Genomic DNA, 25128 nt, shown 5'->3' with positions numbered 1-25128 from the left:
TATTTGTTATGGGTTTTCGAAATCACGTAAACCCAGGGTCCTTTTCAAATGTCGTATTTCATAAACAAAGAGCTGGTTTCTACGAGATTCTGTTCGAAATTTTTCGAAAGATTTTTGACGAATTTTCTATTCATTATAATGAATGAAAAAACTTTTAAGATAAGAAATTAGTTAAAATCCTCATTATAAATCTCCTAATATTCTGCTTGGATTTTCTCTAGCAGTAAATATAACTTAAAATTTAAGAAATTTATTAGACTTGTCGATAGAAACCATACCCAGGTGTGGCCTTACGTCATTTTGAAATCGATGGTCAAATTCGGATCTGCCATGGAATTAACCCATCATGGCGGATAATGCTGCAGGCCATAACCGATATTGACAAGAACTGTTCACAAAACACATCTACAAACAAAGACTTGATCAGACTAGGAGAAATCCCTTTGGAATGTATTGAACAATTCAAGGATGTAGAATGAATTCAGGTTTAAATGATAGAATATTTTTGTTGTAATTGGTAGCAAAACGCTACCCAAAATTTAGGCCCTTTTTATACATATTCTTTGGCTTTTTCTTCATACCCTATCGATTTGGTTTCGTAATTCTATCATCATTCAAGCAATGGCATCAGCTGTTGGAAGACAGAGAGGAATGCGGAAGCAATTAAGCTCTGAAGATCAGGCCCTGAATATGATAGCAAAAGAGGTATTTTTTATAATATATATTATTATTTTTGTTTTTGACTTTTTTTGATTTGTTGGCTTTTAGCTTAGGCTAGTTGTCCTGTCCTGTGCTTTGACCCTATTGAAACTGTACTGTAGTTGATAAATATATCATTCCATAATAAGAATAACTCTATTTAACTCCAGTATAAATATAAATAACTAGCTGTATTAAAGACAACTTGACCTTTTTCTTTCCACACTGCCGGACGAACCACTGCTCCTGAATTATTATCCCTACAGGAGAGCGGATTCAAACAGTGTGGGAGAAATGGTGAATCATCGGATTTCCAAATTGGATGATTGAGAGACTCAAAAAACCCATCAAAAGTATCAAAAGTATTGTATAAGGGCAGTTAGGGAGGAACATTTGGCAATTTGTAGTGGTTGCAATAATAAAAAAAATCACAATGGCAAAATTACATCCGCATCTCTTTTTAGTGTTTTTTGCCTAAACGATATAGCAAACATGGTAAGTATAAGCAGACTGTGCCTTTAATTGGCTATAAAAAAATTCAGCAATGGTAGAAATTTCTTTAACTTCAAACACAATGATAAAACAATCCTAAACAAAATTAACCAGCCCATTTCTTATCCTTCTCCTTCTTCATCTTCAATGACAGTATAGACCTAACTCTTCATACAAAAATTACAGGAAACACATATTTGGACTTTGTACCCTATGCTGCACACAAGCACTTAAGCCAAAGTCCTGCAAAGGCGGAACAAAAATCAGTTTTTTGAAGTTTGAAAAAAAACGCCACATGGAAGATCTTTCAAATTCAGTACCGGGTGACCCACGAAAAAGTTCGGACCTTTCTCGGCGTCTTGAGGCCGAACAAATGTCCCAAAGTGCTCGGAATTTTGGTATTTAAAAAGTAGATATCCTAACTTAAAATTTGAGCTATCACTTTTTAAATTTGACCAACTAGTTCTCTACTTATGACCTTTTAAACTCAAAATTCACTTTTCGGAAAGTGTAAAAAACACGTAAAAAAGAGGTATTAAATTAATGCAATCAATTAGAAAATCTCTTATAATTTGACTTATTTAACGAGTTTTATGACATTAATAATTATTAAAAACACCTTAGAAAGTAGTTTTTGTTTAAAACAAGACTAGTTTTTATCAAAATTGGCACTTTCAAGGAATTTTCTCAAAAACTGTATATCCAAAACGTCTAAAAATACCTAATTTGATACCCCTTTTTTACCTGTTTTTTACACTTTCCGAAAAGTGAATTTTGAGTTTAAAAGCTCATAACTAGGGAACTTGTGCGTCAAATTTAAAAAGTAATGGCTCAGATTTTAAGTTAGGATATCTACTTTCTAAATAATAAAACTCCAAGCACTTTGGGACATTTGTTCGGCCTCAAGACGCCGAGAAACGTCCGAACTTTTTCGTGGGTCACCCGGTATATCCAGACAATCTCAATCGAACGGAATCGACGATCGAACCAGTCAAACCAAATCGAACGCAATCGACCGATTGAAATTCGATTGTCCAACGCAATCGAATTTCAATCGAATATTACCGCAATTTTCAGGTCCGATTAATATTCGATTGCGTTCGATTGATGTTCGATTGTGTTCGGTTGCGTTTGATCGTCGATTCATTGACCCCCGGATTGTTCATCGCATAATTTCTACGGGAAATCGAAAGTAATTTCATTTGGCTTGTATGTTTGAGAGCTTGGATGTTGGAAAGCTGCAAGAATAAAGCCAGACGATCTCAATCGAACGGAATCGACGATTGAACCAGTCGAACAACAATCGAACCAATCGAATATTACCCAGATTTTTGACGTTCGATTGAGATTCGATTGTGTTCGACAATCGAATTTCAATCGGTCGATTGCGTTCGATTTGGTTCGACTGGTTCAATCGTCGATTCCGTTCGATTGAGATCGTCTGGGTATATATGTGAATAGAGCAGTAAAAAGTACAACTTTTCTATTTTTAACCTTTTTTTTGCAAAAGTTCTAGGAATGAAAATAAAGGGATAATGATAATTGAATAATATCCATGGATGATCAGCGGCACTATCATAAAGCTAGAATTGCTTCGCATACTCTTCGCTTGAGAAGTTGATTGACATTAAATTTTTCACCCGCGCGCGGAAGATTGCAAGCTTCCGCAAGCGTTCTCGGCTCAATCCTTGGACCCTGTTAAAAATGGTAGACTCAGCTGTGACACGTTCTGATAAATTACAAGATTGCACACGGGAATTTCTAACCCGCGTGAGCAAACCCGCACCTTTCAATCATTTTTTAGACCTGTCAATCATTTTTTAGCAGCATTCTTAGTCAGTTTTGCCTTTCTTTTCACTTGTGGTTGTTCTGAAAAAGATGTTTGTAAGATAGCAAAAAAAGATGAAAGTCAATTATTATGTATTTTTTTTAGTTGCAAGTTTTGGAATACTGTATCTCAAGAGAAAGGGAAAGTCATGACTCTTGATTCTCCACCCACTAACCAACCTGATCCGTTTTGAAATACAGTACTTGATGACAAAGTCAAACTGAGGTGACATATTTAGAAATTTTTCTTAAAATTCTAACGGGAGTTTTCAAAAATATCAATAAGAGCTCATAAAACCAGAAAAGGTTTGGTCAATGCTGATAAAATAAGCGCACTGTGTAGGATTCGAACTCTCAAACCTGTGAACTTGACAGATGCCAGTTCAACAACTTGTCCACTCAACCACGCAGAGAATTAAGTTACGATGATTAATCATGGCATACCTTTATTTGCCATGACCTGTATAATTTTACCCTGTCAAGGTATTAACTTCTTAAAGAAGATTATTTCCAACATGCAAGAGCCGATCAATCATCGCAATTTTCAGGACTCTTTAGTTGAAGAGTGACTCTTATTCCAGTTCAGTAAGGGGACTCAGCAAACAGGCTGTAAACCCTGCTACTGTCTATGAAATTAGAAATTCCCATCTGAGGGGTTAGGACACTCTCCAATCTCCTTTAAAGTCTCAAAAGACTGAAAAGATAGAGCGTACACGCGCGGGCGATTAAATACTATCGCGTAGGATGCGGGTCAAAAAATTCCCATGAGCAATCTCGTTATTTATTAAAAAGTCTGTGACAGATCATTTCCATGGAAGTTGTTGGATCGTTTACAAGGCTCTTGACAGAAAATCCTTTGTTTTATTGTAAATGATGACAGTGCCGTTAGTAATTTTGTTAGATCTGACATATTGATGTTTGTAAGTGCACTTTATAGTTTTGATTCCCATTAAATAATCATTTTCTGGTTTTCATGTTATTAGATGCTGCCTGAATGAAGCACTCAAAGTCAAAGAGAATTAAGCACTAGTTTGAGTAAAGAAAACGATTTAAGTTAATTTCACACTCAAAGTTTCATGCCATCTGGGATGGCAATCTTCAGTGAAATAAACGTTTTTTTAAATCTACAATTTAATGTCTTCAAAAATCTTTCTAACGTCAATTCGAAATGAAAATCATTCAAAAGTCTCTAGGAAAAATTTTCGTCAGTGACAGCATTTGGCATTTTGGGGATGATTTCAGTTTGCATTATTTAACAAGTTCCGACCCAGATAGGTGGCAATCTCAAATTTCTCCTGTAAGCATAAAAAACAGTCGTATGTTTCTGGGGTATAAGCTCTCTTGTGGCACACTATTTTCCAGCTAACTGTTGGGTTTCCTCATCAAGGAAGATATTTGCTTTGGGAAGTAATAATGTTTTTAGTTGTTTTTTTATGGAAAATGGTAAGGAACTGAAGTGTCGTTTAGTTTTTTCTGGCTGATAGAATGGCAGGATTGCTTCCCTAACTGAACAGAACTGAAGGGCTGCAAAGCCATCCAGACTCAATCTCCATTCGCTAGTTTGTAGTTGTTAGCAACATAAGAGACACTCTAAAAATCCATGAAGAGACAGGGTCTTACGTTTAACCCCAACACACCACAAAAAACATAGTGGCGGCACAATAGAACGCTCTTCCCTTCTAGTTATTATGTTCTAATATAAATGATGCCCTAATAAAATCAAACGCCAGTCGAACAATGGAACATTTTTATTTGAATTGTTGCTGTTTTTGTCTGAAATCAAAACAAAACAAAATAAAAACATAAATTACAAAGATGGTTACAGATTTGGATTCTAGCACACAAAGTTTATTATAATGCCAGCAAGCTCTTTCTGTTTATTCAGTGTTCAGTGTTCGTCTCACAGAAGTTTTTAAAAAGCGAATTTTGTCTCAAGTTATGTAAAAACCAGCCAAATTTGAAGAATCTGGCCAAGGTTTGAGTGTTATTAAACCCCATTTCCGTCTGACAGGAAAATCTCTGCTTTGACCACTGTTTATTGCCCCTTGAATATAATTGATAACTGATACTTTTAAAACATTTTAAAAGCAAGACAGATGAAATGTCCTTGCCGTACCATGTTTGAACCAAATTTCTTTCCATTTAACAGCAAAACAAACACTGTTTTCTCATTTGACACCACACCAGACATTTGTATCTGGTACTGTGTCGGCAAAAATTAAAGGTTTATTAAAAGTTTATTCCATTAAAAAGTATAGGTGTGCAGGAGTCAAGGCACAATTTTCACTCTGTCCTGTGATTTCACCTAGTCTGTACTTTTCAGGTTCGACCATGCAAAGATTCTCTATCCTTCCTCCTAAGTAATAGGCCTAGTAAAGTTACTATACACCATGCCATGCCATGTGAGGAGAATTTTGTGAGGCAAGTGTGACTGCCTAATGAATAACACATTGCTACAACATACGTCAATTGCCCGCAGCCTGTAAAAACAGGATGACTTATTTCATCTCTTGGCAACAGTTATCTTGTTAAAAAAGGCAAATTAATGACATAATCATTAAAAAGATTTGTGCTGTAGTAATAAGTTATGCAATAGACTGTTGTAATCGCCTAGATGGCTATGGGACGATATATCTTGCACTGTGGTTGCGAATAGACCTTTTCTTGGTCACAATGTCATGTTGAATGATTAAATCACCTCAGAAAAAACCATAATTTCAAGTTTCAATGGATGCAAGAAAAAAACACAAAGTTATAATTTTATAGATTTTTTATTATTCAACCTGACAAAGTGATCACATTGTGAGCAAAGATACTCTATCCTTCCTCCTAAGTAATAGGCCTAGTAAAGTTACTATACACCAGCAGCTGTGGTGTCCATTAAATGTCAGCGTCAGTTAAGGGCAGTGATCTCCTTCTAGACCTTTTCTTAATCACAATATCATTTTGACTCCAAAAATTAGCAGCAGAAGCTGGCAGAAGATGGTCTATTTCATGATTTTCTGTTTGTTTTTCTCAAAAAAGGACTGGATCTATTGGTATTGATTTGGTGCGTAGCCCGAAAATGGAGTCTGTCAAAATACACCAGGTCACTTATCAGTCCATCAAAAAGCTATAAGTGGCCCCCTGTAGAAATCAGACAGGATCAGAATGTTATAGATTTTTAACATAAAGCTCAACATTTGCTTGAAGTTTCCAGACTAAAACCTAGCATTTTGACAAATTCACAATTTTTATGGAACAATGGATATCTTTTTGTTTATTTTAAATTTGAGTGCAGAAAAATCTCTTCTTGTATCTCAAAATGCTCTGACATGTTTGTTGTAATATTGATTCTGAATTTATCCTATCTCATTGGGAGATACTGATTGACTACATTGAAGTGTATGTCAAACCAAAAAAATATTATATGAAATTCCATCAATATTTAATTCAAACTGCTGTGATAATTATGAATTAATAATATTCAGCAATAGAATGTTGAACAGGAGATGGGTTAAAAAATGGATTTCATTCTTTAATGTTTTATTGAGTTTTTACCATAAATAACAAGTAAAAAAAGTATTAAATGAAGAGATCCTTTTCATTTTGATAAATGTTGATTTTGATTCTATTGATTGACTTTGCACTGAAAAAAGTATTTTTATTTCACTTTTCATCTTTCACTTCCTTACTTGTTTTTACTTTATTTTTCATTTTTTTATTTCTCAATTTTTGGAAAATCTTCTCATTTTTTTGTCTTTCACTGTTGAATAAACTTTGGCTTTTTCTGTAGTTTTTCTCTAACTTGTTTAACTAAACCTCTCTCACAGACTTTCAAAGTAAAGGAACTTGTTTATTGCCATTTTTCTGCAAATTCAAGTATAAGGTTTAATTAATTATAAAATTTTAAGACACAATATTGAACTTTTAATTTGGGGTCATTAATGTAAATCTTGAACATAATTTGAACAGTCAATTATTTTTAACAAGCTGGAACTAAGTATCCTGCAAAATCAAACCTAGAAATGCCTACTGTCCAATTTGCATATAATGTCATCATATCCCCACTTTTGATGGGCTGAGATGGGCTTACAGTATGTGTTGTGAGAAAAGACATGTTTGGACCTTAACGATTGTCTTAAATCTTCATTTTAGGCTGAGGCTCGACTGGCAGCTAAACGGGCAGCAAGAGCCGAAGCAAGGTCCATTCGAATGAAGGAGCTTGAACGCAAACAGAAGGAGGTATGGTTTTCTTTCAATATTCTCAGTGGAGTCTCTATAACTCAATCATCTATAACTCGAATATCTCCTTAACTTAACAAGTTTCTTGTCGCTTGAGTTAAAAATGCTCGAACAGATTTGTGTTCTCCGTGCATTTTCGAGTTATGGAGACTCCATTGTATAATCTATCGTGTGAGTTATGTTTCTTTTGATTTTCAACTAGAACCATTTTCTTATTTTTAAGTGTTCAATTTAGGAACTATAATGTCCTTCAATGACTATTTGAATAAATAAAATAAAAGACCTAGTGCTATGGGGATAGGTTGGGAGCAACATTAAACACAAACAATTTAATGAGAAGCCCTTCATTTGCAGTTCTGGAGTAACCCCCCCCAAAATTATTTATTCAGGGGATTTTTTCAAAACACATTCTTTTTGGATATCAAAGTAGACTATTTTTAGTCTTGAAAGTTTATTAAATTTTGTCTCGTTTTTTACTGTAAAAAGGTTCAAAGGTTTTTAAGAGAAATTCTTTAACAACAGATTTTTTCCTGAAATGAAAATTATCTTGTTCTAAATAGTTTTTAGTCTCGTTTGTCCAATTCCAATCTAGAGCGTCCAATATCATAATCTTAATCTCTAGATAGACAGGTTTATTAGCATCTACACAAAGAGTGTCAAAGGGTGACTTTCAACTTAAAAATGAAATTCGACCAAGTGCGCTATTAAAAGAACAATATTTCATTAATGTTTTTCTCAGGTACACGACCTTGATATTTATATTAAAGGTCTGGAATTCTCGTTTTTCAAATCTGATAATTGATATATGTCAACTATCCTTCTCTAAGGGTTTAAATTACAAGAATATGTCAATACTATACCGTTATCTGAAAGTGTACTAGTAATGTTTAAACTCCAAAGTTTCTTTTAAGAATTTAAAAATCACAAGTGAAAAAAGTTACTACTTTCAACGATGCATTTTTACTGATCCTACCTTATGTCCTTTATTAAAGGACCAAAAGTGAAATTTACAAAAAATTTAATGAGAGAAATCTGCTTGTGTTTTTTTGTATTTACAAGCTGACAAACAGACATTATATAGAGGGCAAAATGCCCTCCCTCTCTTATCAGGCAGTATACCGGACATTTCTTGATGGAAGTTCATACTTGACCACTTGAAAGAATTTTTACAAAAATGAGTAATTTTACACTCTGTTTCTTTTGGCTTGCTGATTGATCTCTTCACACTATTATAATAGTGCAATCTTTCATAAGAAATTTTTTTAATACCAGGTTACTCACGAACATATCCTGTTAAACTTGCTATCCAATATCATGATCTTCTGTTCTTATAAAAAATAGAAATTTTGATTTCAATATTTTTCTTTTGTAGATTGATGAACTAGAAGGAGATGAAATTGATACAGTCCGTCGAAAGGTAAAAAGCAAAAAAGAAATTATCGAACTCTAAAATAAATGACTAGAATGGTCTCCCTATTTTAGTATGGAGCCTTCTAATGTATCTTTATCTCCAGATTAAAATCTTCTATGAAAAATTTTCTTTTCTTAAAGGCAAAACAAAGATACTACTTTGTACCTATGCATCCTTACTGCTTCAAACCTTAGCTGGAAGATAATATACGAATACGCATTCTAGACCTTATTTTAGAGTTCGTTGTTGCTAAAACATTTGATTACGATATCAACAGAATATCAAAGAGACTTGTTTTTTACTATGTCAATCGATTGATTAATGTTTTTAGTGAAATTGTGTTTTTGGAGTCTCGGAAATTTGTTAACTAAATTATTAAGGAAATTTTCGTGGAATTTAATTTCGCGAATGGGCTGATTTCAAAAGTTTCACAGAATTTAATTTCGCGATTGAGAAATTTTTTTTACAGAGAAAAAGTTTTTTCATAATTTTCATCGGCATTCAAGACGATTTCAGTCACATTAGATTAACAAACTTTAACAACATAATAATAACATCAAAGATGAATGTTTCTATGATAAGTCATGATTAAACTTCATCGCCGTCTTCTTCCTCTAAAAAATCGAATTTTGCGGAATTTAATTTCGCGATTTAGCCATTTTGATGTGTTTCGCGGAATTTTATTTCGCGAATTACGCCCAAATTCGCGAAATTAAATTCCGCGAAAATTTCTTTCCTTAAGGTATTAGAAATATCCTATCAGTTTTTCAAACAAAATATTTTATTAAATTGAATCAGATGTGTTTTAGTCACATCAATACGCCTGTAATGTTCTTGGGTTTTAAAACCAATCTATCAACACTCTCTCCGTCTCCCAAAGAATAGTTTAGCAAAAGGTCAAAAATAAGTGAAAATTCAATATTACACAAAATATAAAAAGTACCTTGAACAACAGTAGGCGTGTAGACGTTAATAAAGAACATTTTGGTTTTATGTTTTCAAACGAACGCAATGTGATGAAATGCATAAAACTAAGCACGGTCATTTGTATGGCATATTGTCCAGGACGGTACGGAAGAAACTTCATACTTCGGAAATTGTATCAATAATGCATGAAATCAGCAGTACTGGTCAAGAAAAATCACTGTTTCTTTTAAAGGAGTAGTTTGTCATATACACATTTCTTCATTTCGTTTAGAATTCGTCCCGGTTGAACTCACCATCAACGACGTCCCCTCTTGGTAGCGATGTCAATATTGCTTCCAGTGTCGACAATGCTGTCGTTAAGGTATGCCGAAAAGTTGTTGTTTTTACCTAACTTCTGGTCTAAAAACTGAAGAACAGTGCAGTACTTCTTATAACCTGGAGCATATGTCTAAGTAAGTAAGTCTGCAACAGCAGTCGGAAGCGATCCGAAGGCTCCTCTTTCGATAGCTATCTACTCGAAGGTAGGGGCGGGCTCTACTCTTTCTCCCTAGATTGCTCCACTCTTAATTGCTGCTCATCAAGAAGAGAGGCATCAAGTACCATTTTGAGAATCTTTGGTATGACTTGGCTGAGGGTTGAGGCCACAACCTTGTGCACCGTAGCCGGATGCTTTACAATTACACTATGGCCGCTAATCGGTCGGTAGTATGCTTCAATGCCTCGAGTCATGAAAAAGATATATACACCAGTAAGTCACACTTTGGTATATAGGGAAGGAGTGTTTCCTCTCTACCTTGATTGTGTTCTCAAGCTTAAACCATATTTTCTTTTCTTCACAGGAGGCGTTGAAAGAAACGGAAGATAAATACAAGAAAGCCATGGTCAATGTCGCACAACTGGATAACGAACGTCAAACTCTACTGTACCAAGTCGAAATTCTAAAAGACATGTAAGGGAAATATTCTACTTGTTTCAGCTTTCCCCAACCTGGGTGGTATCCCCACTTTTAAAATGATCTGCTTAATTATTCTTATTTTATACTTATGACCTGTAGTAGTAAGGATATACTCAAATCACAGTGAACTAGAGTCTTCCAAAAGTATGTTTCGCCCATATCCTTGTTGTCAATGCGACACGATCTTATAGCTATTATACAGCAAACGACCTTTTATATTTTTGTTACGGCTCCAGTTAAGAAAAATTCTTGCTCAACGGATTCAAGACAGGTGTGCGCAGTTGAGGAAATTGTGTACACCTCAAACGTCTACAGGGCGACTTTTCCCAAGTGAAAAATTTTTACTGAGTGACTAACTGTTAACAAACTAACAGTATGGCTAACTGTTAACAAACTAACAGTACAAACAGACCTCGCGTTCTTCGAGTCTCTTTTTTTTGGAACAGGCTAGAAATCGTAACACTCTATGTTGTTTTTTAAGTAATTTTAGTGTATATCTTAAGAGTTGATTTTGAGCTTATTCTTTTTATTTTGGTTTAGTGGGGTGGGGTTTAAAAGTGCTTAATCTAATGGTAGAGGGTGGAGTTATTATAGTTTCCAGGAAACAGTGCTTTTAAAGTATGCTTAAACACGAAGTTTGTCTAAGAAACGTTTACGATTTCTGCACATTTTATAAGCAACCCCTATTTTTTTATTGTAGTTTTGTGAGGTACATGGGCTTCTAAGGTTTATTGATTTAATTTATAAAATTTGAAGAAGGTTTTTAAGTAAGGCAGTTTCTTATCTATGGGAATCAGTTTTAAATACATTTTCTACATTTACATGTCTTAAAAATATTTTAATAGTAAATAGTAAATTATTAGGTACAGTATGGTCTTTCTCCAATATTAAACCATGATTTGCTTATAGAAAAAAATGTTGTAATGCTTCCGAGTCTGATAAATCGCATCCGTGCCTGAAAAGTTGTTTTGTGATGCAAGTTTTAATCAAATAAAAAGAAAACACACCTAATTTGGAAAATTCTTGTTGTTAAAATGTTACTTCCTTTTTCCTACTTTGCAAAAGTCGTTTAAAAATTAATTTTATAGTTGTCAAGTCTTTCTTGACAAACTAACGTGACTTTCATTTTTCGATATTTTTTTATTTGAGTGAGATTTTTCACGTGTGACCAAGTATAATGTTATTGTTTGTTGTTTTATAGAATCGAGGATTTGGAGGAAGGAATACACAATGCGAAAGACGAACTTCATGATAAAACGAAAGTATGAATTAAAACTCTTTGCCCTTTTATTTATTACTGATCTCTCTAACTCTATACCCCACTCTTTTCCCTTCGGTTATCGAATCCCTAGTTAAAATTGCTCTTTAACTGGGAACAAATTTGCCTTCCCGTCAGTTCCACTGACCTTTATATATCCCTGGACCAAGCAATATCCGCCATCTTTGATTGGAGTTTTTTTGGAATTGGTACCCGAGAAGAAGCCATTGCAATGTTAAAAATGAACGTCTAACGTCGCTACATCATCAAAAGAATTAGAGGAAAAGTAGACCTAGCGCTATTGATGTATTTACACCACTATCGAGTAGTGCCGCCATTAGGGTACCACTTTTCAAAAAACTCCGATCAAAGATTTTGCTTGGCTGGGATTGAGAAGCTTGGTCCAGGGTATATAAAAGTCAGTGGTCAGTTCCCGCGTCTGTTCAAGTTACAGAGACTCTGTTGTAGTTTTTTTTGTGTGTATCATAAGCATATTTAAATTTGAGCAATGCCAGGTAAATGGGAACCTTTTTCGATAATTGTAAACATGATGATCATGATTACGTCATCATTTTCAAAAGATTTCCGATCAGAGAAGTGTTTCGATCCATGGACCATGAAAATATTAAGAATGTCGCCTAAGACAGTTTTTTTTAGAAGGTTCATGATTTAACTAATGTAGAAGCTTCAATCTCGAAAACTGATTAGGTTTATTTAGGGTTTGTTTGATTTAAAACAAAGTTTTGTTTAGATTAAGATTCAAATCAGGGGCGGGAGAAAGAAATTCCCTAATTTTTCTTCTCAATTTAAAAGATATGTTTTGAAGCGTAGTTGTTTTTTGGATAATGTTTTTGATTAGATCCTTCTGTAGATATTATCTTTGTAATTTATTTTGTTTGGCTTAACCGAGGTTCTTTCCCCTGAAAAGTTTTTGTTTAGTTTATAAATCGGTTTTTAGCTTAATCACGCGATATTTTAATTCTTTTTTTATCTAGGATGAGAAACAGTCATAAACTATATTAAGAAGAAATTATGAAACAATTTTTTTCGTCGTCATCGTTTAAATGCTAGAATAATGTCAGTTTTTGGAAGCATTTTACATTCTACTTTTAGTTTGAATTAAGAAATACAAGTCAAAATAGCTGGACTTTACTTAAATCCTTTGGTCTGCTATTTATATCATTTGGACGTTTTAAAAAGATTTGAAAGGTCAGATTAATCGGGTTAATGTGTTAAACAGAGTGTGTGTGGTTTAAGTTCTTGAAAATTTTATCCCCTTTGTGAAAGGGCTCTTTATCACGTAGTATTATAATAGATATCTTTATTTATCATGATCTTACTCTCTCTCAACCGTCTAAATTTTAAGCTAAGTTAATTTATCCATTCAGTTCAATATCAGAAAAAGAATACCTAAAAAAATACTTTCCCTATCGATAATTTCACCCTCTTTGAATAAAATGTTTCCCATTTTTCTTTTTTTGTAGGAATTCAACAAACTAACACATGAACATGAAAACGTCAATACACAGCTCGACAAATGTACATACTTACTGTCGGAGAGAGAACGAATCCTAGACGTAAGCATAAAATTTTGAATTCATAAATTGTAGGGTCGTCCCGTTGAAGCAAAGAAAGAACTAATCACCCATTTAGACCGTCGTCAGTTGGGTAAAAGAGTACAGTAAAGTTGTTCTATTATAAATTGATCAAGCCAAGTTTGCCCAAGATCATTCTTCCAAACTTCTTGGAATGAATTGAAATCCTACTAGATCCCACTAAAGTAAAATGAAGGTTTATCGAGTCAATGGAAACATTCGAACATTCAAATTCGAACATTTGAACATTCGAATCCAAACATTCGAATTCAAACGTTCGAATTCAAAAACATTTGATTATTCAAACTCAAACATTTAAAATCATATTGTTTACATTTAATTGTTCAATTGTATTGATAATTTATAGTTACATTCTTTAAAAATATAAATGGTTTGAATAACGGCAGGTCCAAAATGCATAAAACATAATGCATATTGCATAATGCATAATGCATAATATTTGAAAAATGTCAATTTTAGAGCCTTTAATAAGGAGAATTTAAAAGATAATACTTTCAACAAAACAAATATACCAATTTCTACCAGAAAATAAAGGGTAGAAAGCTGTAAATTTGAATTTTGGATGCTGAAAAAAATCCATGATCCACTGAAAATGCTTGTCGCCATTTTGATTTTCATAGTTGTATTTTACAGAACGTAGTATAATGTAGAAAAAAGACGAAAATATCTCCTCCGTATGTTACTTTTCTGACTCGAAAACGTAAAGTTTATAGCAAGATCTTTCTGGGTTTTCTCAGAGAACTTTTCGAATAATTAGCTAATAAATTTCAACGGGTTTTCTCTCTTACAAAGCATGGGTAACCATGTGAATGCTTTTTTGTTAGATAAGCCAATATCCAGCCTATATAAATTAAAGAGCTTCATCCGGAAGCTAGATCAAAGAAAATAGATTTCGAATCTTTTTACATTCGAATGTTTATGTTGTTTTTTTATCTGATCTGTTGCATCTTCTTATTATTTATGCTGACGGAAAACCCTTTGTTGTTATGATTCGAATATTTTCTCTTTCGTTCGGATCTGCTCGGATTCGAAAAGTAAGTATTATGTCTGGGGAAATCCCTCTGATTGGAATGTTTACAAGGAACTCTTCTAAAGAGGTTTTCGCGGTTTTAGCCTCTGCAAAGGAGAGTTTCAGAGAATATAAAATCGTTCTGTAAATTACACAATACTATTATGCATTATGCAATATGCATTATGTTTTATGCATTTTGTACCTGCCGGTTTGAATAATCATCTGGGCTAGCTGTTTTTTTTCCAGGTAGTACCCAGTAGTAAATAGGGGGTATGGGGTGGTTTCAGGATTTTTCCATGAAGTATGGTGTACTTCAGGGGTGGGTTGGTGTAAAGTTTTGAAAGATACCTTGTAGTACACATACATGCCGCCTCCTAGTACACTGACTCCCCCTGGTTCTATATGAACATCATTATCTTAAAGGAATACCGAATTAGTTTGGTATTCTGAAAAAAGCTAAACTAGCATTATCTATATAAATTTTACTTCACAGTTGAAAGGACACAATTTAACGTACCCGCTACCTTTCGCTTACGCAGTATTTCTAAACAAAAAAAGAACTACTCTCTTCCCTTTCGCGCGCCACACGAACACAAATTTTGAGAAATTCTATTGTTATTCTGCTTAGTCAACATAAAAGGCACGGCTCCTTTCTACATAATAAAAAAAGAATATCTTTAATAACCTTCCTCCACCCTCATCTAGGAGCACGGAATCAACTTCGACGGCACGCTAAAAGAAACAGAGGAAGATGAAGTTGACGGAGAAAGAGAAGAATCTTCAACCAACACTCTCCACCATAATGGAGTTCACGATGAAGGTTAGGAATGATGGATCTTTTCATGAATTTAGTCACAAGCAACGGTTACCTCGTTTTCAAAATATTGCTATGATAATTGATTCCCAGAGGAGTTGATAAGAATTTTACTTTATTTAACAATTAACACTTGAAGAACGAGGCAGTCGTTGCACTCAAAATAATTTGTGAAAAAGCCTTGAGAGGGAAAAATATCTTTCTCTTTTGAGGTGTTACTTCTAGAATAGATCGATTACTGATTGATATATTTTGGCTTGGTATCTTCGTAGCACTTAATAATTTGAGATTCAGGAGATAAGAGCTTAAAGCAAATATCTTCTTTTGAATCTGGTCGAAATTACGAAAAGCTATTATTATTTTTTTAATTTCAGAGCTGGAACAGAAGTTTGAATCTGAAAGACTATCATACCAAGAAAAGGTAATCTAATTGTGACCTTAGTATATGACAATTTAATCACCGCGTTCAAAAGCTCATTAAATATTCATCCAAAAAGACAAAATCGGTCCCAATCATACTAAAGTTTATACAAGCTCTGCATTCTTTCTTGCAGATCGAAAATCTCGAAAACGAAATAGCAGAACTACGGAGCAATCAAGAAACTAATGGCTCTCGTAAACAAGCTGAAAGCACAAGAAGTAAGTTTATTAGGGTTTCTTATATTAATAGAATATCCTAGAGGTACACATAACCTGCGTTGGCTCGTTATGATACAAAATAACGTGAACCAGTCAAGTGATTCTTATCCATCATGGCCGGACTGCCGCAATTGCACCAATCAAACTTTAAAACGTGGGGAATCTGAGTTCGTGTCTTTCAGGAAGGATTAGCGTCAAAATTTCTGTAGTCGTTACATTGGCACTGTCATAGACGAAGAAATTTTACGCGTTTTCCTTGTAAATTCATCACCAGTCCCCCCCCCTCAAAAACTGACCGGGTCGTTAAGGGATAATGCGTGTATCAGCGTCTACTATGGATCCTCTTTGTGTATATATTTTATTCTTGTCACGGATTTGTCGATGTTTAATTTCCCTCTCAAAAAGTTACAAATGTAAATACAAAAGGTCTAATAGAGGGATACTTTAAAGACATTAGAGACAGTTTTCTGGCGTGAATCAATCATTTAAATGACGGATATTTTTCTGCCCAATTTAAATTTGTAGTTTATATTTTTGAGTAGTATTTTTCATAAACACACTTCTTTTATTTTTGATTGAACTGCACATATCGAGAAATCGACCGATCGAAATGCATCAATTTGCGTTTCTGTATCGACGTTTTTCTCGTTAGTTCAAAGCACACTCTACTCACACACTTACTATCTTATACTATGCACAGCAAACCCTGTTTATTTCAAGCCTTTCAGTGAGGCCACGCTCCTTTCCCCTCTTTTACCTTCACACGCATTCAAATCTTATTTGGTATAATAAGATAACACTGAATGAAAGAACGAATGAATGAATTGATTTTGTTACCTTTTATCCGCAAAAAGTCTTAAAATTCTAAAAAAAAGCAAATAGAAAACATGCCATAGTCGCTACACTTAAACCTAAGAGCTAACAAATTTGTGATGGGTAGATATTTAGAGGAAAACTTTCTTCTTTTTTTCGCGACAGAATTGTCAAGTTTTATTCAAAGTGAAAACTTTTTAAGAATGAGCTTCGCAAGATAGATCAACAAGGTTTATAAGCGTTAAAATATTTAAAGCAAATTTCACTGCATGGAGACATGTCACGAATAGATGAAATATTCTATATTCCCATTATAGTTGTTGCACTAAAAGCTTTCGATCTAAATAGGGTTTGCAAAGAAAAGTCTCTCTGCTTCTTTGAAAGAAGAGGCGAGGAGTGTTTTAAACCCCAAAAAATAAGACTTTTGATTTGTTTGGGACATCATTTTTTCGTGCGGATAACAAAAACATCAAATTTCATTCTCGTTCATTCAATTCCATTCAACTCTGTTTTAATGTCCCAATATATCTCAGTCTTATTTTTCGTTATTATTTAAAACACTCCTCCGTCTCTTTTCTTTCAGATGGAAGCGGTGACGCCCGCGCGGCTGATTTTGAACGTTCGTTCGTCGATGTTTCGTCCGAGGCGGATGCTATACAGGAAGACGCTCGACATACAGGTCTCTATGTTAATAACAACGAAAAGTGTGACGATTTTGAAGTCATTGATGATGGCTCACAAGCAGGTGGAATCAGGAACTTTGAAGATAAATCGTTTGAAAAATCTGGTCGGTCCTCTCTTTTATCATCAATGCGGACGGACTTAGTATCGGACAGTGTTGAGTCAGAACTACCCCTTGAAATCAGTGTTGACGCGTCGGCAGGCGCCATTACCAAACCCAATAAAGACGATTACGATATCGTCCAAATCGACGAATCGGGGCGCAAACAATCCTCAACCCGTCTAGATGTTTCTAAACTAGCTGCTAGCACGATCGACGATCGGCAACCATCGCCGACTCCGGAGTCTAATATAAACATTAACAAGTATCTGTTTTCCGATAATGATGATGATAACGATAATGAACCTGAGACGGCTGGCACATTTAATATAGACATGTATTTCGCAAATGAGGAACATACCACAGACCCTACCATAGACCAAGAGAATGATGATCCAGGGGATACTACGCTACCAGAAATCGTATCACCCCCTCTCCCACAACAAACAGAAATAGAGAAAAGCGAGGACTCGTCTAGCCCCTTTTTAGAAGTGAAATCACAAGCTACGGCTATGAATGTGGTTGTCTGTAGTGAGGCTAATGATGATACAGAACTTAATCGCAATGATGAGCCGACAGATTTCCATGCCAGTTCTCAGGACGCTGAAGATAGTATTGCGAATAGCCAAGAAGACTTCAATGAAGCTTTTGTGTCGAACGAGGAACATGACTTAAGTACCGGTAACTTGGAAATCGATTCACCGGCTGTTGCCCAGCAACAACATCAGTACCTTCAAGATGATAGTACTGTTGTTGATTCTCAAAAGAACTTATTGTCGACTACCGATCCAGATATTAGGAGAAGCGTCGAGGATCTTTACGAGCGGATTTTATCGGAGGATTCATCATCGCGGAGTGGAAATGATGTTTTTAGCGATTCTTCTGAGGGTCTACCGGCTGGAGCTACTTTTAGTGAACCAATCGGTATTACGGGCTCACAGAGTACAGAGGAGGGAGGAGAGCGTGTTATTAGCCCCGTTGATGGTACTAAGCGCAAGGAAGGCTGGCTTGTCCGCGTGGAAAGCTTTAGCACACCGGCAACATGTACTCCACGTATCAAAGTTATCGGCGAGAACAATGAGACCAATGAGAAAGTTGACGAAAACAATTCGACAGATACAGTTAAAGTTCCCGAGGGTGAGGATCCGAATGAAGGTGGCGTCGACTCGCCAGCGCCGGTCCCTAAGGAACGTAAAAAGAAGAACAAGAACAAAAAGAAAAAGAAACGAAAGTCAGTTGAATTGGTAGAAGATAATGCAGCTGGTGATACGGCCGAAGATTCGCCGTTCGAATCGCAGAAAACAGATACGGAAAGTCCAGCCGTGTCTCCAACAAAACGTGTCGATCATAGCGACATTCCGAAACAATTTTTAGACGCTTCTACGACCCTGGGTGCGGGAGATTTGAGTTGTTCAGACGTTTCTGATGTTGAACAAGAGACTTTAGAAGATGGAAGTACGATCGATAAGAAACGTGGTGGTTCTAAAAAGAAAAACAAAGAGAGCTGTAAAACTCAGTAGTTGAATAAAGCCGTATTTTTGTCTGTTTAAAGTTTGATATTTTTGAATGGAAGTTTGACTTTCCTAGAAAGAAAAAACATAACCCGAAGGCCATGGGTGATTTTACTTTTAGAAAAATCTTGTCGTGTGTACTTTGCCTTTTCGGCGAAGAAAGGTCATGTAAAAATTTTCAATAATATCGAGACTGGTAGACTCAACTTCTTCGATTTTTTTCTGGAAGGGTCCGATATTCTCAACTTCGAATACTTTACACGTGCAATCATGTTATATATATTTTTTGGATTTGGTTCATTTTTTTACTGTTTTGTTGTATTCGTTTTTTTTTGTTTTTTTTTTGTTTTTTTTTGGTTACTTGAGTGATTTCAAATCAAGAAAATTTTAAAAGCTTCATAGACCACTCAAAAAGTACGGTCACTTGCAACAAATTATAGGTGCAAAGATAGGAAGATAGTGAAAGTCTCGCTCTGTCTGGCTTTTGTCGGAAAAGTTCAGCATTTTCGTTTGATCCAAAGTCATATTTTTTACTAATTAAACAACAAAAATGTATAAATGATACAAATCTATGGAATCTATCCTTGAATCTTAGTAGCTGTTGGCTAATCGGCAGATCACAAGTGTGACAGACAGGTTGAATAAGAAAACAGACATGCTAAACGTTGTTTTAACGTTCTTTTCGGGTGATGAAAGAAAGTGAAAGCTTTTAAAATTTCAAAATCTAAATTTATAAATTATACATTTTTTTTGAATTATATATAAATTTATTGCAGGTATCGTTTTTTTCTTTTATTCTTTTTTTTTCTTTATTGATAATATTATTGTTGTATTTTTGTCAATAAACAAACAAACGTTATCAGTATTAGAGGATGGACACAAATAGTTGACGCTCTCTAATTCGATCTTCAAGGGGAACTGGATTTTCAGCGAAAAAGGGAGCATATCGAATACTAGAGCGTCGTTTATGAAGGTGTCTTGTTAACAGTTTCATCGAATAAGGGAGTGTATCGAATTAGAGAGTATCAACTGACACCCCTTCGACTAGAAATATTTGAGTTAGATAATGTATTACATGGAGTACCATGTTTTTAAGACCGAATCTCCATCACTGATGTCGTAAAAAAGATGTCGATTTGAACCTTCCAATCACACACTAAGTAAGCATCTGAAAGATTGGACACATACAATTATTGTTGGAAAGAGCCGAAAGTTCACTCTGTGCTCAAATCAAATTCCCTCTATTAAATTCCATATTTATATCAATCCCCAATCCATTTAAATTCACCGAATAAGTTGCTTCACCTTATAAGAGAAAAGTCTGGCTCATTATGATATTTTCCTCACGTGTCCATCCCTTGGACCAGACTAGGGCCGTGGTTTTAGCCAGTTGACTTGTGACTTTATTCTTTATACGGAAACACCAGAAAAAGACCGGACGTGTTAGTTTTGTTTTTAAGTGGTAAGAAGCCGACCTTTTCCCGGTTGTTTCATTTCGTTTCCATTTAAAGGATCCTCAATAAGGCGACTAGAACCTAGGCTTACTCATGAACATATATATTATAAATATTATGCATAGGTTTAATGAAAATTTTAGGCTGAGGAATTATTTTGTTTTCCGTACGTAGGGGTAGTAGCATATTAAAAACTATTTTTTAACAAAAAAAGTTGAAAAACATTCTTGGACATGAAGCTGTTACTTCCTTTTCATTTAAAGTAGAAATACCCTGAAGGGGGGGGGGATTCACAAAGTTGTGTGTCCTAAGTAATTGTGTATAGTATGCTTATATCATTCAAAGAAATTTGCAAATTTTTGATACTTTGACATTTTCACCAATCACTACTCTAGACTAAAACTCAGATTTGAAACCTAACCTAGCCGAAACGATCTCCGACTCTTTTGTCAACCTCCGCCCTCATTCTTGTCTATCATTACTCCACTCTATTTGGCATACCGAAGCTGAATCAAAAGTATTTAAGGAAGGCTCTTTCATATTAACTTAGCTCGACCTTTCCACCAAAACTCCTTTATAACCCGTCACCTCAGTTCCACCCATAACAAACGTTACTCCATTCCATCGTTATAGTACAAAAGTTGAAATCACAAAGTTTTCTACAAACCTAAAGCTTGCTATCACCACCCAAACCTGCCACCCTTCACCCACACTTCGCCCTAATTCCACCCTTAACAAAACAAACGCCATTCCATTCCACCCTAGGAGATTTACAAAAACAAGTGCAAGAGTTGAAGTCACAAGTTACACGACTTGAACAAGATAACGCTAGACAAGAAGGACAGGTAACATAACTCAACCATTAACATCATCTTTGAACAGACTGTAACAATGCAACGCTATTTTAACTTCCATTTAATGTTCATTTTGTCCATCTAAAAAAATGTTGAAACAATGTAGCCTACCAGTTTGGTTTGATTTCTTCATCGAGGATTCAAAATCAGTCCGATATTTTTAAATAGAGTTATTGCTATAATATATAAATATAATTTTTACTTTTGTCTAAAAACAACATGGCGCTATCTGGCTGTACTGATAATATATTTGTTTACAAACATCTCTTCTCTCGTCTATATTTTAGGTGGTGCGCTTGGAAACTCAAGTCAAGAGATACAAGAGTCAAGCCGACCAAGCAGTAAGTACAAACCATATTTAAGCTTTGGATTTGAATCGACCCATCTCCGGGTACCTAATAGCCGGCGGGATTGGAATAAGCGGAGGGATCAGAAAAAGTCTCAAAACTTAATAAGTGGGGGGGGGCTGGAATAAAAATATCCTGGGTGGAAAATTTTCGAAAAATTAATTAGCGGGGAGAGACGGCTATTAGGTACCCGCCCGAGAGTACATGGTTCAGACAGGCAAAAACACCAGGGAATTATTCTTTCTAATAGTACAGAGAAATTTTATTCTAAATTTCTCGAGTAACTTTAGTACCATTGAGATTTGTCAGAAATTGTCTTGAAAAGCAACTAATTGTTTTCTTCTTTATAGGTAGCAACTGAAGATGGCCTACTTGCTGAGAAAAGAAAGATTGGGCGTGAGGTATTATTGAAAACTCTTTCTAGAATGAAAAGACCTTTGACTGCTAAAACACTGCATGTGTAAAATGGCCATAAAAATGTAAAATTTTTGGATTAATTTTCATGAGCCATGTAACTTGCGAATCAGCTTTTTGAAAGATTTCGCGTGGATTAAATTTTACAAATCAGCCAAAAGAAAAAGGGATTTTAAACGCCACAAATAGTATGCGAGTCAGCGACCTCGCGGCAAAAATTCGCGAAATGCGAAATTAATTCGATTAAAATATTTGTCAACAAAGGTACAGTGCAATCAAGTATAATACGATTGGCCGTTTACGTTTCTAATAAGAACAAACTATATAGGAACAGGCTTCGATGGAAAAAATATCGAGAAAAAGTTAAGAACATTCTAAGGCTTTGTGGAGTCTAAAACACCCGATTTCTTAGGAAAATAGACAAAAATACTCACGATATGGTGAAAATAAGAACATGTTCAGAACATTTTAGGCTTAAAACTTCAAAAGTTAAGAACATCCGAAGGCTTCAAAAATTTTGGATGCTCTTATAAAAAAACGTGTATCGAACAAAAATTTGTTCGAGATAAGGAAATTTCGAGTGATGAAGTTAAGCTTATAATGCATTGTTACACGCTTTTTTTAATAAGAATACACTTTATAAGAATGTCCGTGATGAAAATGGCCAAAAAACTAAGAATATGCTGAGAATATCACCATCATGGAATTTTGCAAAGAATGCCATTTTTAGAGCATCTTCAATTATGAATTATCAATTATCCCCAAGTTAGGCTCACGCCATTTTATGCTTCAGACGTATGTACTAAATGTTAAATCTAGTATGAATTAGGATCCTAACCTAAGAATGTGTTGTAAGAATATTTTAGGATGATTTTCCCAAAAAAGTTAAGAATGTCCATGATGAAATGGATTTACACCATTCTTATAAAAAAAAAGTGTGTACTTGAAGAGACCATAAAACTTATTCGAGTTATAGAGGTTCAAGTTAAATAGACTCCGCTGTATTTTAATAATTTTTTCTTTTCTCCACATAGTTGAGACAATGTCAAGAACAAATCAAAGAAATGGAAACGGAGAAAGAACAATTACAGAAAAGGTTGGACAAGTTAAAAATTCGTAGAGGTATTGATACGTTATAGTTATTACCTAGCACTAGAGCGCACTTCTCCGTCCCATTAACATGCTTCTACACGGCTCCGCTTGCCCGTTAGCTTTGCGCAATTATGTTTAATAAGAGAAATACTTATTTTTAGGTATAGTAATAAAAAATTCTAAGATACATTTTCATAATAATATTATTATATATTTTTTTCTTTTTCAAATATTTTTTCTTATGTTTTTGGCATTCTTTTTTTTTTTGCTGACGACAACAAAAAATAGATAATTTATCACAAAATACTTCCTACGTAACTTTGTTTTATGAAAATAATTTTTTTGTAAAATATCATACATTAATGCAGTAATTTTTTGACGCATCAATATAAGAAGTAAATTTCAAGGATTTCCAGACCCTCATATTCGAAGATTTGCCTTGCATCGCGTAGAATTGAACAGTCTGTTGCGTTATGTATTAGCGTTATAAATATATACCTTTTTCAACCAAATCTCAGTTTGATTAATATCATAACTTTCATAATTTTGAAGATTTTTGCGTCTAGCTAACTGATGTCGTTACTTGAGCGCGACCAGTCCTGGTTACCCATGAATCATTTCGACTGTGAAATTACCTGTGTGTGACGCAATAGACCTTTTCATAAATTACGTCACGGACATCACTTGCCTCGTTTTGAAATTATTGCCATGGTGATTAACTCCCAGCGGATTTTATTAAAACTACTTTCTATTCATAAAAAAAGGATTTAATGTCTCAAGGGACATAATCACCATGGTAATTGTTTGAATACGAGGCAAGTGATGTTCGTGAATTAATTTATGAAAAGCTCTATTCGATTGGCACAAAATAGAACGCGCGCGAAAAGCAATGCAAAAACTTGTTTCTTGAGATGAAAAAAAGCGCGACATTCATTCTGCGCGATGGGTACCTTGATATCTTGAAACAAAGCTAAAAAAGGGTTTTTGACTTTTGATGGTTTTATACACCCAAATTTGTCAAAATATATCTTAATTACACTAGAATCTTTCAATTCAAGTATTCCTCTGAAATAATGCTATAATAGTAAAAGGCTCCTTCCATTTAGACTTATTAGTATGATTTTTTTTAAATGAATGATTGAAAATTGAAAATTAATAGGAAATTTTTTTTTAAGATATAAAATATTTTTGCCATTAGTGAATTATTTTGTTGGTAAGCAGTTATGTTTTGGTTTGATTGGAATAATTTAAGATTATATATTTTTTGTTGTTTTTTTCGGTTGTTTAGATTTGGGAAGGTTAAATTTAGAGATAATTGTCAAGATAATTAACTTTTCTTCTGAAAGGGGCATTTGACAGTTGAAAACAAGCTGTATGCAGGCTATGCAGCGTGATACAAAATCAAAACAAATTTTACAAAATAAAAATTCAGAATATTCCGTTTTTATTGTTTTAAAAAGTTTCGGTTGTGACTTTTATTGTTCTACTCTATGTATGACACGTTGTTCAAGAAGTGTTTACATTTTTCACTTCCCGCGCTAAGACTCCATTGACTCTTCCGGAATTTTGTGTTTACTTACGAAACTGAAATATCTCCGAAACTCATTTTTCAACTACCCGGAGCCTTGGTCTTTTTCCGCTAGAAAAGTTGCATTGCAGTGAAATCTTAGTGCGGGACTGGAATCTTATGGAAAACGACGGTACTACTGTTATCCCTGTTATTTAATCCTACCGTCTAATCAATAAAATATAACCTCTTCTAAACTTACCCACAAAAACAACAATAGATTTGTGATATAATTTATGCAGTAGTTTATATTTTACTACATTGTTTTAGGTATTTTTTGTCATTTTCTCAGTTTGTCACGTGATGAAAATCGTTACATGTGAATCTAGGTCCCAGGCTCTTTCTTTAAAATTTGTAAACAAAAGAAAAGACCACTCCCTAACCCCCCAGGGCACAATTTGAGAAATCCTTTTGTTAATAC

General features: G+C 34.6%; 1 protein-coding gene across 2 annotated transcripts; it reads left to right on the top strand.

Annotated features, from left to right (window-relative positions):
- Positions 1-315: 315 nt before the first annotated feature.
- LOC136817830 (leucine-rich repeat flightless-interacting protein 2-like) lies at positions 316-23785 on the top strand. Of its 2 annotated transcripts, XM_067074153.1 has the most exons (14): positions 318-705; positions 7156-7242; positions 8615-8659; positions 9852-9941; positions 10420-10529; positions 11737-11797; positions 13278-13370; positions 15127-15241; positions 15610-15656; positions 15790-15874; positions 21199-21278; positions 21575-21628; positions 21985-22035; positions 23083-23785. In XM_067074153.1, the coding sequence occupies exons 1-14, from the start codon at positions 622-624 to the stop codon at positions 23185-23187; spliced, it is 1107 nt and encodes a 368-aa protein (XP_066930254.1). In that variant the 5' UTR covers positions 318-621; the 3' UTR covers positions 23188-23785. The 2 variants fall into 2 exon arrangements, with proteins under 2 accessions (XP_066930253.1, XP_066930254.1); XM_067074152.1 differs by lacking the exons at positions 21199-21278; positions 21575-21628; positions 21985-22035; positions 23083-23785 and adding an exon at positions 17271-19435 and having other exon boundaries at positions 316-705.
- Positions 23786-25128: the final 1343 nt, after the last annotated feature.

The sequence above is a fragment of the Clytia hemisphaerica genome, unplaced genomic scaffold, assembly GCF_902728285.1.
Source record: "Clytia hemisphaerica strain Z4C2 unplaced genomic scaffold, Clytia hemisphaerica genome assembly, whole genome shotgun sequence".
Classification (NCBI taxonomy): domain Eukaryota; kingdom Metazoa; phylum Cnidaria; class Hydrozoa; order Leptothecata; family Clytiidae; genus Clytia; species Clytia hemisphaerica.
This window is presented reverse-complemented; position numbering and strand designations above follow the sequence as displayed.

What these genes read in the sequence shown, in the direction of transcription:
- LOC136817830 (XM_067074152.1), top strand. Translation starts at nt 622, where the DNA reads ATGGCATCAGCTGTTGGAAGACAGAGAGGAATGCGGAAGCAATTAAGC. An exon ending in GACTATCATACCAAGAAAAG is followed by an intron (nt 15,657 to 15,789) that starts GTAATCTAATTG and finishes TCTTTCTTGCAG; the next exon opens with ATCGAAAATCTCGAAAACGA. An exon ending in ACAAGCTGAAAGCACAAGAA is followed by an intron (nt 15,875 to 17,270) that starts GTAAGTTTATTA and finishes CTTTTCTTTCAG; the next exon opens with ATGGAAGCGGTGACGCCCGC.